This window comes from Perognathus longimembris, chromosome 5, assembly GCF_023159225.1.
Source record: "Perognathus longimembris pacificus isolate PPM17 chromosome 5, ASM2315922v1, whole genome shotgun sequence".
NCBI lineage: Eukaryota > Metazoa > Chordata > Mammalia > Rodentia > Heteromyidae > Perognathus > Perognathus longimembris.
Genome location: NC_063165.1, coordinates 50,255,351 through 50,271,008, shown reverse-complemented (window position 1 = coordinate 50,271,008; position 15,658 = coordinate 50,255,351). Strand labels below are relative to the sequence as shown.

The 15,658-nt window shown below is 40.9% G+C and overlaps 1 protein-coding gene across 1 annotated transcript in view; it reads left to right on the top strand.

The window, feature by feature from the left end:
* Slc12a8 (solute carrier family 12 member 8) overlaps positions 1-14,983 on the top strand; it is a 113,172-nt gene extending 98,189 nt beyond the window's left edge. Inside the window, exons 8-12 of the mRNA XM_048346800.1 lie at positions 1,048-1,142; positions 2,233-2,350; positions 9,960-10,020; positions 14,546-14,719; positions 14,778-14,983. Of these exons, the coding sequence (XP_048202757.1) occupies positions 1,048-1,142; positions 2,233-2,350; positions 9,960-10,020; positions 14,546-14,708 (437 nt within the window). The 3' untranslated portion in view covers positions 14,709-14,719; positions 14,778-14,983. The remainder of the gene's footprint in view (positions 1-1,047; positions 1,143-2,232; positions 2,351-9,959; positions 10,021-14,545; positions 14,720-14,777) is intronic.
* The last annotated feature ends 675 nt before the right edge of the window (positions 14,984-15,658 follow it).

The window sequence follows — 15,658 nt, the reverse complement described above, 5'->3', positions numbered from 1 at the left end:
AGCAATACACTATGACAGTTTAATGTTGAAATGATATATAAACTCACAGCAAAGTTAATCCAACATACTGTTTGTTCAAATCAATGGTATTTGTGGTGATTAGACCACATTATTAAACGATCTGTATGCATTTCTATGGTTAGATTGAGCGTGTCTGGAATCAGGGGTAAGCTGAGCAAGTGGAGGCAAACAAAACATGATACAGCTTTGAGGCACTTTGATGTGCTGAAATTAATGGAGGGTGAGGTAGGAACATGCATGTGTTTGCAGCCAGATCTTGTTTTTTTCCCCTCAGCTCTTTCAACTTCCAAAAGAAGAAATCACCGTAGCAATTCTCTTTCCCTCTTCCTCCTTCATCAGCTTCTGATCTATACCTGAGATGAGGCTAAGCTGAACTGCCTTTTAGAGTTAGATAGTGATGAAAACTATCTTGCAGTTGGCAAAAGCCAACTTGGACCTTTCATTTGAGTGGTCACAGCTTGGGTCATGAACTCAGGCTGTCTAATTCCACCCTTCTCCCTTCCATCTGAAAAAGAGGAGAGATCTGAATGTCCAGTTCCCACAAACAACAAATCTGGACAGATGTACCCCGGGCTTTTTTTTTTTTTTTTTTTTTTTTGGCCAGGCCTGGGCCTTGGACTCAAGGCCTGAGCACTGTCCCTGGCTTCTTCCCGCTCAAAGCTAGCACTCTGCCACTTGAGCCACAGCGCCACTTCTGGCCATTTTCTGTATATGTGGTGCTGGGGAATCGAACCTAGGGCCTCGTGTATCTGAGGCAGGCACTCTTGCCACTAGGCTATATCCCCAGCCCTACCCCGGGCTTTTGGGAAGCTTCATCTCTACTGTGCTCTCCTGCTGCTCTTTCTTTTCAGATCCTTGGCTGGTGGAAGGCCACAAACCTTTTGTTTTTCCTTCTATGAGACCAAGAGCTAAGAATTGTCTTTAGGCTGAATTATGAAATTGAGAGAGAGGAGCTAATAGGTATTTGCTCATAAAAACAGAAGAAAATTGATAGTCAAAGCTTTGGCTAATTCATTTTTTTTTTAGATTTCTTCCTGAAATCCAAACTCCAGGAACAAGAGATCCAGAGATCAACTTCTTTCTACACCCGAATTTGCAACCCCTGGGTCTCTTTGTTAGGGGTGAGTAAGTTCATTTCCACCTCAGTTGTCACTGAGATGTAATTCAGGTATGCGTAAGAGTGATTTGGTGGGGAAGAGGGCTTAGTTAGGAGCAATGCAATTAATTTTCCTGCTGTATTAGAATTTAAATGAGACTACATCTGTTAAATTTTGCATTTTATAAACCTCTTATTTTAATCTTTTTTTTTTTGTGGCCAGTCCTGGGCCTTGAACTCAGGGCCTGAGCACTGTCCCTGGCTTCTTTTTGCTCAAGGCTAGCACTCTGCCACTTGAGCCACAGCGCCACTTCTGGCCGTTTTCTATATATGTGGTGCTGGGGAATCGAACCCAGGGCTTCATGTATACGAGGCAAGCGCTCTTGCCACTAGGCCATTTTCCCAGCCCCCTCTTATTTTAATCTTATTTATTTTTTTAATAATTGTATCTGATAACCTTTGGGTTACCAAATTTCATGCTAATTTGTTGCTTATAGAAGATAATTTGATAAGGATCTAGGATAATTTATTGGCTTATTAGATAAGTTTTTACTTTTGTTGGTTATAGGGCTTGAACTCAGGGCCTGGGTGATGTCTCTGAACTTTTTTGCTCAAGGCTAGCACTCCACCACCTTGAGACACAGCTCCACTTCTGATTTTTGGGGTGGTTAATTGAGATAAGAGTCTCATAGACTTCCATGTCTAGGCTGGCTTTGAACTGCGATCCTTGGATCTCAGCCTCCTGAGTAGCTAGGATTGTAGGTGTGAGCCATCAGTATCTGGCTATTAAGTAGTTTTGATTAAAGTGACATTCAGAGAATGTCTTACCAAATACCTGCTTATATGAGGTTATACAGTTATACAGACTTCAGTTATACAGACTTTAACAGAGAATAGAAGTTGAAGATAGATAGGTAGATAGATAGATAGATAGATAGATCAATACATACATACATACATACATACATACATACATACATACATACATACATACATGGATAAATAGATAGATACATAGATGATAGGTAGATAGATATTTTCTGGCCATAGTCTTGTATCATGTTTGCCCTGCTGGAAACCAATATGTAACTTGTGCTTCCTATATGTTTCCACAGGCTGTCGGGTCCCTTCTCATCATGGTTGTGACTCAGTGGGTCTATACCCTGGTCAGCATGGGTATTGCTGCCCTCATGTATTTCTACATTGGCCAGGCCAGTCCAGGGCTTCACCTTGGTAAGTGGCTGAACTATTTTTCCATCATTTCCCCTTTTCTCTGTAGGTTTTGTTGAAATTTTTCATTTTGAACACCATGTAAGTGCCAGTGCTGACTGAGATGTGAATCAGATTTTAAGTAGCTTGTATTATAGGAGGAAGAGAAATATGGTATACACATAAATAGTGAAAAATGAAAAACAACACTTTATCATAGGTTGTAAGACATGCAGAAGTAAAATGAACAATAGAACAGGGCAAAGAGGGAGGAAATATGTGGTTGGAATGAAGTATATTTATTGTTTTAAGTTTCTAATTATGTTTGTGAAATAATGTATCACTTGAAGGTAGATTATGGTCAATTTAGGATATATAGACTATAAACCCTAACACAACTACGCCAATCAAGGAGATGAAGTGAAAGAAAAAAATACTCCAATCAAAATAAGGTAGAAAAAGGGTAAAAATAATCATGGATATTTGGCACAAACAGAAAACAATAGAGGCAGGCCATAGTGATGCATGTTTGTAATTCTAGCCTTGGGAAACTGAGGCAGTAGGATCATGAGATTGATACTAGCTTGGGCTACATGATGAGTTTTAGATCAGCTGGCCTATACACAGCAAGTCCCTGTCTGAAACACATACATAAGCATACATACATGACAGAGAGGGAGAGAGAGACAGAGACAGAGAGAGAGAGAGAAAGAGAGAGAGAGAGAGAGAAAGATGAGTTGCTATTGTTGTTGTTGCTTTTGTTTTGATATATAGTCCACGCTGGCCTTGAATGTGTGCATTCCTCCTGCATTGGACCACCAAGGCAAGGGTGACTAAAAGGCATATGTCATTATGCTAGATAAAGAAAGTTGGTTATATGGCCTCACTGTATCAGATTAAATACAGGTGGTAAAATCACATCCAACTAAATGGAAAAGGTTGTCAGTGCAGTAGAAATGGGTGACCCATTGGGTGCCAGTGGCTCACACCTGTAATCTTAGTTACTCAGGAGGCTGAGATCCTCAGATCTCAGCCAGAGATCCAGACTGAGCAGGAAAGTCCATAATACTCGCCAATTAAACACACACACACACACACACAAATCTGGAAGTTGAGCTGTGGCTCAAGTGGTAGAGTGCTAGCCTTGAGCAAAAAAAAGAGCTCAGAGACAGTGCCCAGGCCCTGAGTTCAAGCCCCAGGAGACACACACACACACACACACACACACACACACACGTACGTATGACCCAACTATCTGTTGCCTGTAAGAAGCCTCCTTAATTTAACAAATTTATTTGTATTTGCAGTAGTGAGGATCAAACCCATGGCCTTGTGCATGCTAGGAAAGCTTTCTATCTCTGAGCTACATATCTAGCCCAATGAAGTTCTTTTTAAAATATAAACACACAAACATGTTAAAAAAATAAGGGATGTTAAAAACATACACCAAACTAACACCAATTAGAAGAAAACTAGAATGGCTGTTTTGTTTTTTCCATCCTGGGGCTTGAACTCAGGGCCTGGGGGCAGTCCCTGAACCTCGTTAGACTCAATGCTATCACTCTACTACTTGAGCCACTTCTGGCTTGTTCTGAGTAGTTTATTGAAGATAAGAGTTTCATAGACTTTCCTGCACAAGCTTTGAACCATGATCCTCAGATCTCAGCCTCCTGAGTAGCTAAGGATGACTGGCATGAGCCACCAGTGCCAGCTTGGTGGTATTAACATGGGACAGACTTCAGAGAATCTTCAGATTAAAAAGAATCATTTTATACAAATGAAGTGAAAAATTCATCAACAGGACTAGTAAATTTTAACAGAAGGGAAATATTCATCAGGAAGACTAAGAAATTTTAACACGTACTTAAAAACCGAGCTCTGAAATACTTGAAGCAGATTCTGATGGAATAGAAAAGACTATTATCACAGCCAGAGATTTCAAGGCTTTTGTCTCAATAGTGGATACAAGGATGTATAAAATCAGTAAGGTCTGTGCAAGCCTGGCCTAGATGGTATTTATAGAACACTGTCCCCAACAACAGCAGAATATATTCTGTAAAATAATATAGGGAAAACACAGAATAAACCATATTCTAAAACATTTTTTAAAGTTTCAATAAGTTCAAAAGTATTCAAGTCAATTGAAGAATAAAATAGTTCTCTGACCAAAGAGGGAAGTAATTAGAAATAAGTAACAGAAAAAATATTGAAATGATCCCCAAATATAGAAGCTAAAGAACACTAGGCAGCCAAGAACAAACACTAAAGGAACTACAGAAACTGGTTCAGAGAATAAAGTTACATTCCAAGTTATTTTTACCTGCATGAAAACGAAAATGAAACATATCAAAACTGTGAGATGCAACTAACTCGGCATCAGATGTTTAAGTTATCAAAGAAAGTTCTCAAATCAAGAGCCCCAGCTTTAAACATAGGGTACTACAAAAAGAAGAGCCAGCTAACTCCCTAAAAAAGAAGAAAAAAACAACAACAAAATAAAGGTCAGGATAGAAATTAGTAAAATATAAAATGGAAAAAATGAGAATGCCAGTAGGGGAAAATATTAATATACTTTTTATGAAAAATAATTGGCAAGGTAATAATAGGCAAATGAGTAAGGTTAGGATTGAATAGCGGGAATGATTCTGGCGTACTCGGAACCAGAGGGATGGTCTGCATTTGTCTAGTCCTCATAGGATTTAGACCAGGGAGAATGGTGGTTTGGTGTGTTAGAACTTGAAAGAGAATAAAGCTGTGGCTGTGGTATCTGGATTATTAGGTCAATGTATTGGTAAACATGGATGCTGTGTCAAAGGCATACCCATGGACCAGTTGTTTGCTGTATCTAGGAATTAGTTCGACCCTCTAGGAGCAAGACCTGAAATGTCAGAGCATCAAGAATACAGAACATAGTAAAATAATAGTCAGTTATACTGCTTAGTCTCTTTTCTGCTGTTTCTGGGTAATTTATAAGCAACATGTTTATATGGCTAATAAGTCTAGAGGCTAGCAAGTCCAAGATTAAAAAGCTGCCTGTAGCCACCTTTTTACTACATCTAAACATGGAAGAAGGCATCATGTGGTAAGAGGAGAGGAGAAAGGAGAAGAGAGAGGGAGAAAGAGGAGCAGAAAGGAGGAGGAAATAAGGAGGGGTAAGAAGAGGGAAGGAGAGAAGAGAATTGACCTCACCCTGTAATCAGAAACTCACTCCACTGGTAACTGACCCGCTCCTAGGATAACAGCATTCATCCCTTCATGAGGGATTATGAATTAAAAATCTCAGGGGCTGGGAGTGTGGTTTGGTGGTAGAGGGCTTGCCTAGCATGCATGAAACCCTGGGTTCGATTCCTCAGTACCACATAAATAGAAAAAGCCAGGAGTGGCACTGTAACTCAGGTAGTAGAGCTAGCCTTGAGCAAAAAGAAGCCTAGACTCTGAATTCAAGCCCCAGGACCAGCAAAAAATAATAAATAAATAAATAAATAAATAAATAAACTCTCTGCTTGCAACATTGTTACACTGTGGATTAAGTTCCTAATACAGGAATTTTAAGGAACACATTCAACCCATAGCGCATCATTTATTGTATATTTTCCTCAAAAGCAAAGCTGTTTTGAAAATAGAGAACCTATTTGAGAAAGTTCTATGGTGCCTTACTTTAAAATAGTTTCAAGTTTAAATTTTATGAACCAGAACAATCTAAGTATACCAGAATTAGAACCAGCTTGATGTATATTTTAGAAGGAAATCTACTTCAATTCTTAAAGCTACATGGATTAAAAATAATGGCTATAGGAAAATTGTAATTTAGGAGGAGGCCCTTATACCACTAGTTTCATGGGTTGAATGTATTTTAATTGACATAGTGATTACATCAATGTTTATTTCTGAGGCTTTATTGTTTTATTTGTTAGGAATAATCTGATTTTAAGAAATTTAAATGTTTCCCAGAAACCTAGTCCCAGAGAGTATGAAATCAAATTTCAGGCTACTGTTCATCTAAGATTTAGATAATTTAGACTCTAAATAGGATCAGTCAGTAAAAATGTTACATTTTAATGTACATTTTGCTGTCTGATATCTGACAGAATATATATTGATTCTTTACATTTGAAATCTTTTTTGTGATTGTAGATACTAATGCAAACCTAAAATTTATGTCCACTTTAATAATACAAACCTTAAATGAAATTGAGTAAACATACTGTCAGCTGCATATTCTTGATACTAGCCAGTATGCTAACATTGACCTCTTTAATGCTATTTGCTTCATATGTTGAACGTGGTCAAATCAATTTCTTCTCCTTCCCTTCCCTCCCTTCCTCCCTCCCTCCCTCCCTCCCTCCCTCCCTCCCTCCCTCCCTCCCTCCCTCCCTCCTTCCTTCCTTCCTTCCTTCCCTCCCTCCTTCCCTTCCTCCCTCTCTCTCTTTCTCCCTTTCTTTCTTCTTTTTGGTGTTTGTCTTAGGGCTTGAACTTAGAAACTGTCCCTTAGGGTTTTGTTTTTTTTTCATTCAAGTCTGTACCACTTGAACTACAGCTCTACTTCTTGCTTTTTTGCTGGTTAATTGGAGAGAGGAATCTCACACTCTTTCCTGCCTGGGCTTCTAAGTGTGATCTTGAGATCTCAGCCTCCTCAGTAGCTAGGATTATAGGGCTGAGCTACTTACTAGTGCTTGGTTCAAATCAATTTTTTTTGTGTGTTGTGGTGGGTTTTTTTGTGTGTGTGTTGGTACTGGGGCTTGAACTCAGGGCCTGAGCACTGTCCTTGAGCTTTTTTTGCTCAGGGCTAGTGATCTACCACTCAAGCTACAGCTTTGGAGGTAAGAGTCTCATAGACTTTCTTGCCCAGGTTATATTTGATTGTGCTCCTCAGATCTCAGCCTCCTGAGTAGCTAGGGATTACATTGATATATAATTCTAGTTACTCAGGAGGTATGAGTTCTAAGAACTGAGGTTCAGAGCTAGCCCATACAGACAAATCCATGAGGCTCTTTTTTTTTTTTTTTTTTCAAATTTTTATTATCAAACTGAATTACAGAGAGGTTACAGTTTCATACATTAGGCATTGGATACATTTCTTGTACTGTTTGTTACCTTATCCCTCATTCCCCCCTTCCTCCTCCCCCTTTCCCTTCCCCCCCCCCCCCATGAGATGTTCAGTTCACTTACACCAAACAGTTTTGCAAGTATTGCTTTTGTAGTTGTTTGTCTTTTTTTACCCTGTGTCTCTCGATTTTGGTATTCCCTTTCAATTTCCTAGTTCTAATACCAGTATAGGCGGTTTCCAATATACTCAGATAAGATTACAGATATAGTGTAGATACAGGAAGGTAATACAAGAACATCATCAATAGTAGAAGCTACAGATATACATGAGACCTTGAAAGTAGTTACAACTGTGATGTAACAATCATTTCCATAACATGGAGTTCATTTCATTTTGCATCATCTTATGTGATCATAAGGGTATAGCTATTGGGCTCTTGTGATCCTCTGCTGTGACTTGCCTAAACCTGTACTAATTATTCCCAATAAGGGAGACCATAGAGTTCATGTTTCTTTGGGTCTGGCTCACTTCACTTAATATAATTTTTTCCAAGTCCTTCCATTTCCTTACAAATGGGGCAATGTCATTCTTTCTGATAGAGGCATAAAATTCCATTGTGTATATGTACCACATTTTCCTGATCCATTCGTCTACTGAGGGGCATCTGGGCTGGTTCCAGATTCTAGCTATGACAAATTGCGCTGCGATGAACATTGTTGTGCTGGTGGCTTTACTGTGATTTTGTTTGTGGCTTTTTGGATAAATACCCAAAAGTGGGGTTGCTGGGTCATAGGGGAGTTCTATATTTAGCCCTCTGAGGAATCTCCATACTGCTTGCCAGAGTGGCTGAACCAATTTACATTCCCACCAACAATGAAGTAGGGTTCCCTTTTGGCCACATCCCCTCCAATAATTGTTATTGTTAGTTTTCTTGATATATGACATTCTTACTGGGGTGAGATGGAATCTCAATGTTGTTTTGATTTGCATTTCTTTTATGGCCAGTGATGTAGAGCACTTTTTCATATGTCTCTTGGCCATTCTCATTTCCTCATCAGAGAAGTCTCTTTGTAAGTCTTTAGCCCACTTGATGAGGGGGCTATTGGTTCTTTGAGGTTTTGTTTTGGAGGAAGGTAATTTTTTTAGTTCTGCTTATATTTTAGATATGAGGCCTTTGTCCGTTGAATGGCCGATAAAGATCTTCCCCCAGTCTGTGGGCTTTCTGTTTATCTCACAAGCTATGTCCTTTGCCGTGCAGAAGCTCTGCAGTTTGATGCAGTCCCATTTGTCCAACCTTTCATTGGTTTGTAGCCTTTCTGGGTCTTTGTTAAGGAAGTTCCGTCCTGCGCCAAGGAACCCAAGTGTTTCTCCTACTCCTTCCTTTAGTGTTTTCAGGGTGTCTGTTTTGATTTCGAGGTCTTTGATCCATTTGGAATTGATTTTGGTGCAGAGTGATATATAAGGATCTAGTTTTAGTTTGTTGCATGTGTTGAACTAGTTTTGCCAGCACCATTTGTTAAAGAGGCTATCTTTCTTCCAAACTATTGTTTTAACTCCTTTATCAAAGATTAAGTAGGCATAGTTCTGTGGGTTCATTTCTGGGTCTTCAATTCTGTTCCATTGGTCTTCAGGCCTGTTCCGGTGCCAATACCAAGCTGTTTTTATTACTATAGCTTTATAATACAGCTTGAAGTTGGGTATTGTAATTCCTCCAGCACTGTTCTTTCTGCTTAGGATTGTTTTTGCTATTCTAGGTCTTTTATTGTTCCATATGAATTTCTGGATTGCTTCCTCTATTTCATTAAAAAATGGTGTTGGGATATTAATGGGTATTGCATTGAATTTGTAGATAGCCTTCGGCAATATTGCCATTTTGATTATATTAATCCTCCCAATCCAGGAGCATGGGAGGTTTTTCCATTTCCTTAGTTCTGACTTAATTTCGTTTGTCAAGCTTTTAAAGTTCTCATCAAAGAGGTCTTTCACTTCTTTGGTTAAGGTTATTCCTAGGTATTTTATGTTTTTTGGGGCTATTGCAAAAGGAGTTGCTTTCCTGATTTCAGCCTCAATCTTCGGGTCGTTAGCATACAGAAAAGCCGTTGATTTTTGAGGGTTTATTTTATATCCTGCAACTTTGCCAAAGTTTTGGATCAGCTCTAGTAGCTTGGGGATAGAGTCTATGGGGTTCTTTAGGTATAGGATCATGTCATCTTAAAAAAAACACACTAAAATGATGGAAGTAAAGTCAAGGTTCAGGCAGTAGTATACCACAGCAAGAGCTCAAAGCCTTGAGTTCAAGTCCTAGTACTGGCAAATTAAATAAACGAAGAGATTTTAGAAACTACACATGGGTACAAAGTATTTGTTAAACTGTCAGGGAATATCACTGAATATTGCTTCATTATATTGAAGTTGTTTTTTTTTTAATGTGCTTATTCTGTGTGTGTGTGTGCACGTGCGTGCACGCACACACTTGCACATTTGCCTACTTGTGTGCTAAGATCACACATTTGCCCTATAATGACTGCAATTCTGGATGCCTACACAGAGCCTTCATAAACATTTGTTTTTATGTCCCTCCTGCAGGATCAGCGTCCAACTTCAGCTTTTTCCAATGGATGAAGTCTCTTCTGATCCCTGCCTGCAGGTATGTGCCAGCCTGGTGCTGGTACCTGGATGGATGAGTGTCCGAGGGTCTTGGGAAGTGTGGAGGGGCACCCTTCCCACAGAACCTTGGGCCTCAACTGTGGTGTGGGAACTGGAAACTTCCTGGAGGTGCAGCTTTTGCTCCTTACTGCCTTCCACCACACCCTTTGCCCAGCTTTAGCTCATCAAAGCTTCTTCTGGCCCATGGTTACCTCCTCTCTTAGTCATCATGAGCCTAGAGGCTTTATCTAGACTCTGATTGCTCAAGACACATTAATGTCAATACCTAATCATATACAAGGTTAAGACCCCATGACGTATAAGACCAGAACCAATTCTCTGCCTCAAGTTAGAGGAAGTTGACACCACTGTATTGGCGTCAGTGCAGAGGCCCAGAACGGAAATAAAATAGAAACCCTGGAGGATTGCTGTGGAAATGTCCATGTTCAAATACACAGGCAAGGGAGAGCCTCAGAGAGAAGGAATGTTTCATGGGGCCCTATTCGCTCCTCCTTTTTCACTCTTATAGAGTCAGTACCTCCTCACCTCCTTTTTCTTCCTTCCTTCCTCCCTCACGTCTCTCTCCCACCCTTCTTCCCTCCTCCCCTCCCTCCTTCTCTCTCTTTCTTTCTCTCTCTTCTTCTCTCCTCCCTCCCTCCCTCCCTCCCTCCCTCCCTCCCTCCCTCCCTCCCTTCTTTCTTTCTTTCTTTCTTTCTTTCTTTCTTTCTTTCTTTCTTTCTTTCTTTCTTTCTTTCTTTCTTTCCTTTCTTTCTTTCTTTCTTTCTTTCTTTCTTTCTTTCTTTCTTTCTTTCTTTCTTTCTTTCTTTCTTTCTTTCTGTCTTTCTTTCTTTGCAATAGTGGAGTTTGAATCCTGGGCCTCATGTTTGCTAGGCAGATATTTTACCATAGCCACACCTCTGGCTATATTTTGGGCTCTGTTCGTTTTCTGTTTGTTTGTTTGGGCATAAGGTCTTACTTCCTGTCTGGAAATACACCTGAACTAGGATCCACTCATTTTAGGCTGTCCATTATAGCTAAGATAACAGGTGTTCACCACCAATCTCAGCTCCACTGTGATGAAGTCTTGTGAATTTTTCTGCCCAGGCTGGCCTCAAACCATGATCCTCCCAATCTCAGCCTCCCAAGTAGCATAATCACAGGTGTGAACCATGGGTACAATTCCTTAACTCTAAAGGCTTTGGGATTCTGGAGAATTACTCATACCATGCTGTCCTTTCAACATCAATGAGGTGCCAAAGGCTGTGCCAATCCAGGCAGAATTCAGCCAAGGGTTTATTTGGTTTCATTTTTTTGGTTTGCTTTTTAAACTCTAGATGTCTAGTTTGCACTTGTCAAAATTTTCATCTTTTATCCACACACATTGCTATGGTATGCTTTTCCAATGATCCAGGATATAAGTCTAGAATCCTTTTGCCTCTCATTGGAAATTGTGATAAAATACACATAACATAATACGTGTGTCTTTAAGTGTACATTCAGAAGTAATAAGTACAATCACATTGTACTGCTCATCTCCAGAATCTTTTCATTTTTTGAAGCTGAAACTCCATCCTCATTAAATAATATCTCTCCGTTCTGTATAGCACTACTAATCTGTTGAAGTTGGGGCAAGAAACAAAAGTCTGGAACCTGGAATGATCAATTAGCAGAGCTGTAGAAATCCACAGGGAGGGAGCGGGAGCCTGAGGGCTGGGGAGGGATGAGAACTCCTGCTTTGGCTGGGTAGGGGTGGCCTCTCTGCCTGTCATTCATTCTGCCTGAGTCCTGAGGTTGGTGACTCAGGTGATGACACACCCATACTAATTTCTTGTCCTCATCCATCTACTCCTGAGGGAAAGCAGAATTTAATTGGAGAATACACTCCATAGAAGATGACTGCAGTTTTTGAGCTGCAAATAGGATATGGTGATACTTGATGGTGTCTGGTTTGCAAGCGCATCTTCAGTCATTTCTGGTTATACAATCTAAAAGTAGGCCTTGGTTGACCACTTCTCCTTCCATGGTACCTGAGTTCCTGGGACTTCCTTCTCCTCAGGCCCCACTGCAGTGCTATGTGGAAGGAAGATGAGAGTAGGAAAAGAGCATTCTTAGGTAAACCCAGTCCTGTAGTTGCAACAAAATTCAGTCCACATCTCTCAGAGCACAATGTCAGTCTCTGGGCTACTGATGTGGGTGGTGGAGCCGTGGCTAACATCACACTTGCTCCTTACTTTATGATGCTTTATCAGGAGGAGAAAGAACCAGGTAATGGTGACTCCTTTAAAAATAAAAATTGGTAGCTTCTTTTTTCTGTCTTATAGGGTGGAGATTCCCACCCCACCCCCGCAACAGCTCCAAATGTCCTTCAAAACCAAGAGAAAACAAGGTAGTCACATGTTTGAGCAGAGCATTTGTCAATGTATGTCCTCTTCTACACCTGCAGCTTCCAGTTACTAAATGACCTTAACCCTGACCTTGAGAAGGCTTTCTTTTCCTGAAGCCCTAGCAATTCCCAGATGAAGATTCTTAAACTATTGTAGAAAATGAAGTACTCATTTCCCTAAACCCAGAGGGTATATGATTTCACTTTTTTAAAAATGAAAAACCCAAGTGTGGTGGGATATACCTGTCATCCTATCACCTGAGCTGAAGCAGGGAGTTCTAGGCTCTCCTGGGACACACAGTATGACCTATCTCAACTCTAGTCCTTGAAAAAGTATAAAGGCTTCCTCCCCGAAAAAGCACTGATAATATATATATATTATATTATATATATTACATATATATATATTTTTTAGCCAGGCACAGGTGGCTCAAGCCTGGAATCCTAGTTACCAAGAAGCTGAGATCTAAGGATTGTGTTTCAAAGCCAGCCCAGGCAGAAAACTCTCTGAGACTGTTATCTCCAATTAATCTCCAAAAATCTGGAAATGGAGCTGTGACTCTACTGGTAGAGTGCTAGTCTTGAGTAAAAAAGCTCAAGGACAGCATCTAGCCTCTGAGTTCAAGCCCCAGGACTGGCACAAATGAAACAACAACAACAAGAAGAAATATATACATATATATATTTATGGCAGTTTGGTCATTTTTACTTTTTGAAGGCTCAACCCATATAGCAGTTCATTCAGTTTTTAGACTTCTTAATCTAAGTAATTTAGGTATGGTCTCAACAAATGACTATACTACCTTAGCCATGTGATTCAGGCTTCAATATAGACAGACATCTTTCAGTAAATCAGTGAAGTTTCTGTTTTAGAAACTTTTTCTGACACAATTATGACATTAGATTTGTACTTTTTTACAACTCTCAAATACATTCCTGATTTGAGCAACTAAACCTTAGTATGAGCACAATAGCCAGTTTTGATGGTGGTGGAATTATTGGGGTTTGAACTCAGGGCCTCTATATCTTGAGCTGCTCTATCTTTCTGTGTTGGATATTTTCTAGATGGGTCTTGCTTTATACCCAGGTAGCCTGGACTATGATCCTCTTATTGGTGCTTGACTTTGTCTCTGGAATGACAGGTGCTCACTACTGTACCCAGGCATTGGTCAAGATGGAATCTTGCAAATTTTATATCCAGGCTGACCTTGAACTACCATCCCCAATCTCTGCCTTGTAAGTAGCTAGAATTGCAGGCTTGAGTCACTGATAACTGAGTCTCGTAAAGATTTTATGAGGAGATCCCTGCCTCAGAGAAAGACTTAAGGACAAGATACAAGGTACAAGATACAAGGTACAAGATACAAGATACAGCCTGAAAGGGCTGTGGGAAGGTGAGAAAATAGAGGCACTAGAGATAAAGTGTTTTCTGGAGGCTACTCACTACGCTAATTAGGGACAGGGATGGGGTCAGATCTGTCTTCTGTAGCTTCCTCGGCTGTTGGCCTGGGCTTTCCTTACTCCAGTGTGTCTCACGGATTCCTAATTTTTGTCTTTACTGGTGCATTCCAGCCATGGGCAGAGACTGAAGGGACAATGGCATCTATACTGGGACTTAAACTTTGTCTTGAGGCTACTTTGGCATCCAAAGCTTTTACACATTTCCTCTTAGCTACTTGCTAAGTAAATCTCACCTCTCTAGAGATCATTCCTCATTCAACTTGCTTTCCAATGAATCTGTGTGTGTGTGTGTGTGTGTGTGTGTGTGTGTGTGTGTGTACATGTGCCAGTACTGGAACTTGAACCTTCCACTCTTCTCAATTCTCCAACTTCATTCTGTTATCTCATTTGACCAAAAAAAAAAAAGGTAAAGCCAGGCCATTGAGCCCCCAAATGACACCATTTGAAAGGGACACACTCTCTTTTGTGGGTATCTCCTATCATGAGGGACAGTTTTGTACTTTCCTGCTTCTCTCCCCTTGTGCCTTGATACTCTGTTTCCCCCACTCAGCGGAGACCACAGACTTTTGCACATGTAGATCTCCATAATTGATTCAGGATTGTAACGAGCACATGTGGCCTGGATACAGGTGATGTGTGTCCCAACTGTTGTGCCCCTCTCCCTTGTCCTGTCTTACTGAAGGACTGGGCGGGCCCCCCGGGAGCAGATCATTTTGGCACCGTCCCTGGCCAGGGTTGACATGGCGACGACTCAGCTCACCCAGGAGAATGCAGACTTTGCCTCTCGGGACCGCTACCACCACTCCTCCCTCGTGAGTCGGGAACAGCTGATGCCTCCTTTCTAGAAGCTGCCCTGGACACATGGAGGAAGCACTTCAGAGAACCTTTGGTGGCTGCTTCTACTCCATAAGAAACTCCACGGCATGTCCTCCCACTGGCTCGCTAGACAGCAGAAATTGCCCCTGCTCTGCAGTGCCACGTCCATCCTAGGGCAGGTGGCCTTCCGAGTGGCAGTGGCTTCTTCCTCGTGGCGCCTCGCCTGCAGAGCTCCATCTGGGACTCCAGGATGACCACCCATGCAGAACCAGAGCCAGCTTGTTTGTGCAGAGGGCCACAATAAATGCTTGGTTTACATTTTATTGTATATTAATTTGGTAATTCACTCACATGGTTCCAAGCCCCCAAGTATTGCCACCGATAGAGTGAACAGCGCTCTCCCGTCCCTGCTCAGTGTCCATCTCTGCTATGGAGGAGACCGTTGCTCTCCTTCACAGGTCTAGACTTTCTTTTGTTCAGTCCTGGGGCCTGAACTCAGGGCGTGGGCACTGTCCCTGAGCTTGTGTGCTCAAGGCTAGTGCTCTACCACTTGAGTCACAGTGCCACTTCCAGCTTTTTGGTGTCTAACTGGAGATAAGAGTCTCATAGAGTTTTCTGCCTGGGCTAGTTTTAAACTGTGAGCCTCAGATCTGAGTCTCCTGAGTAGCTAAGATTACAGATGTGAGCCACAAGTACCCAGCTGGCATTTCTTTATGAATGTATATGGAACATGGAATCCCACTGTTTCTTTTATACACACAGCAGTCACCTGTTATATGTATGTTCTACACATTTTTTTTCTTTTTTAAAAGTCTTGGAGACATTTTTGTAGCTTTCCCCATGTATGGATGTACCATGATCGATTTTACCATTTCTACCATGATGGGCAATTGAATTCTTTTTGATCTTTGCTATTATAGTGAGTTTTGCAATGTACATGTGTACAGTTGTAAACTGTATCTTTAGGAATAATTTCCGA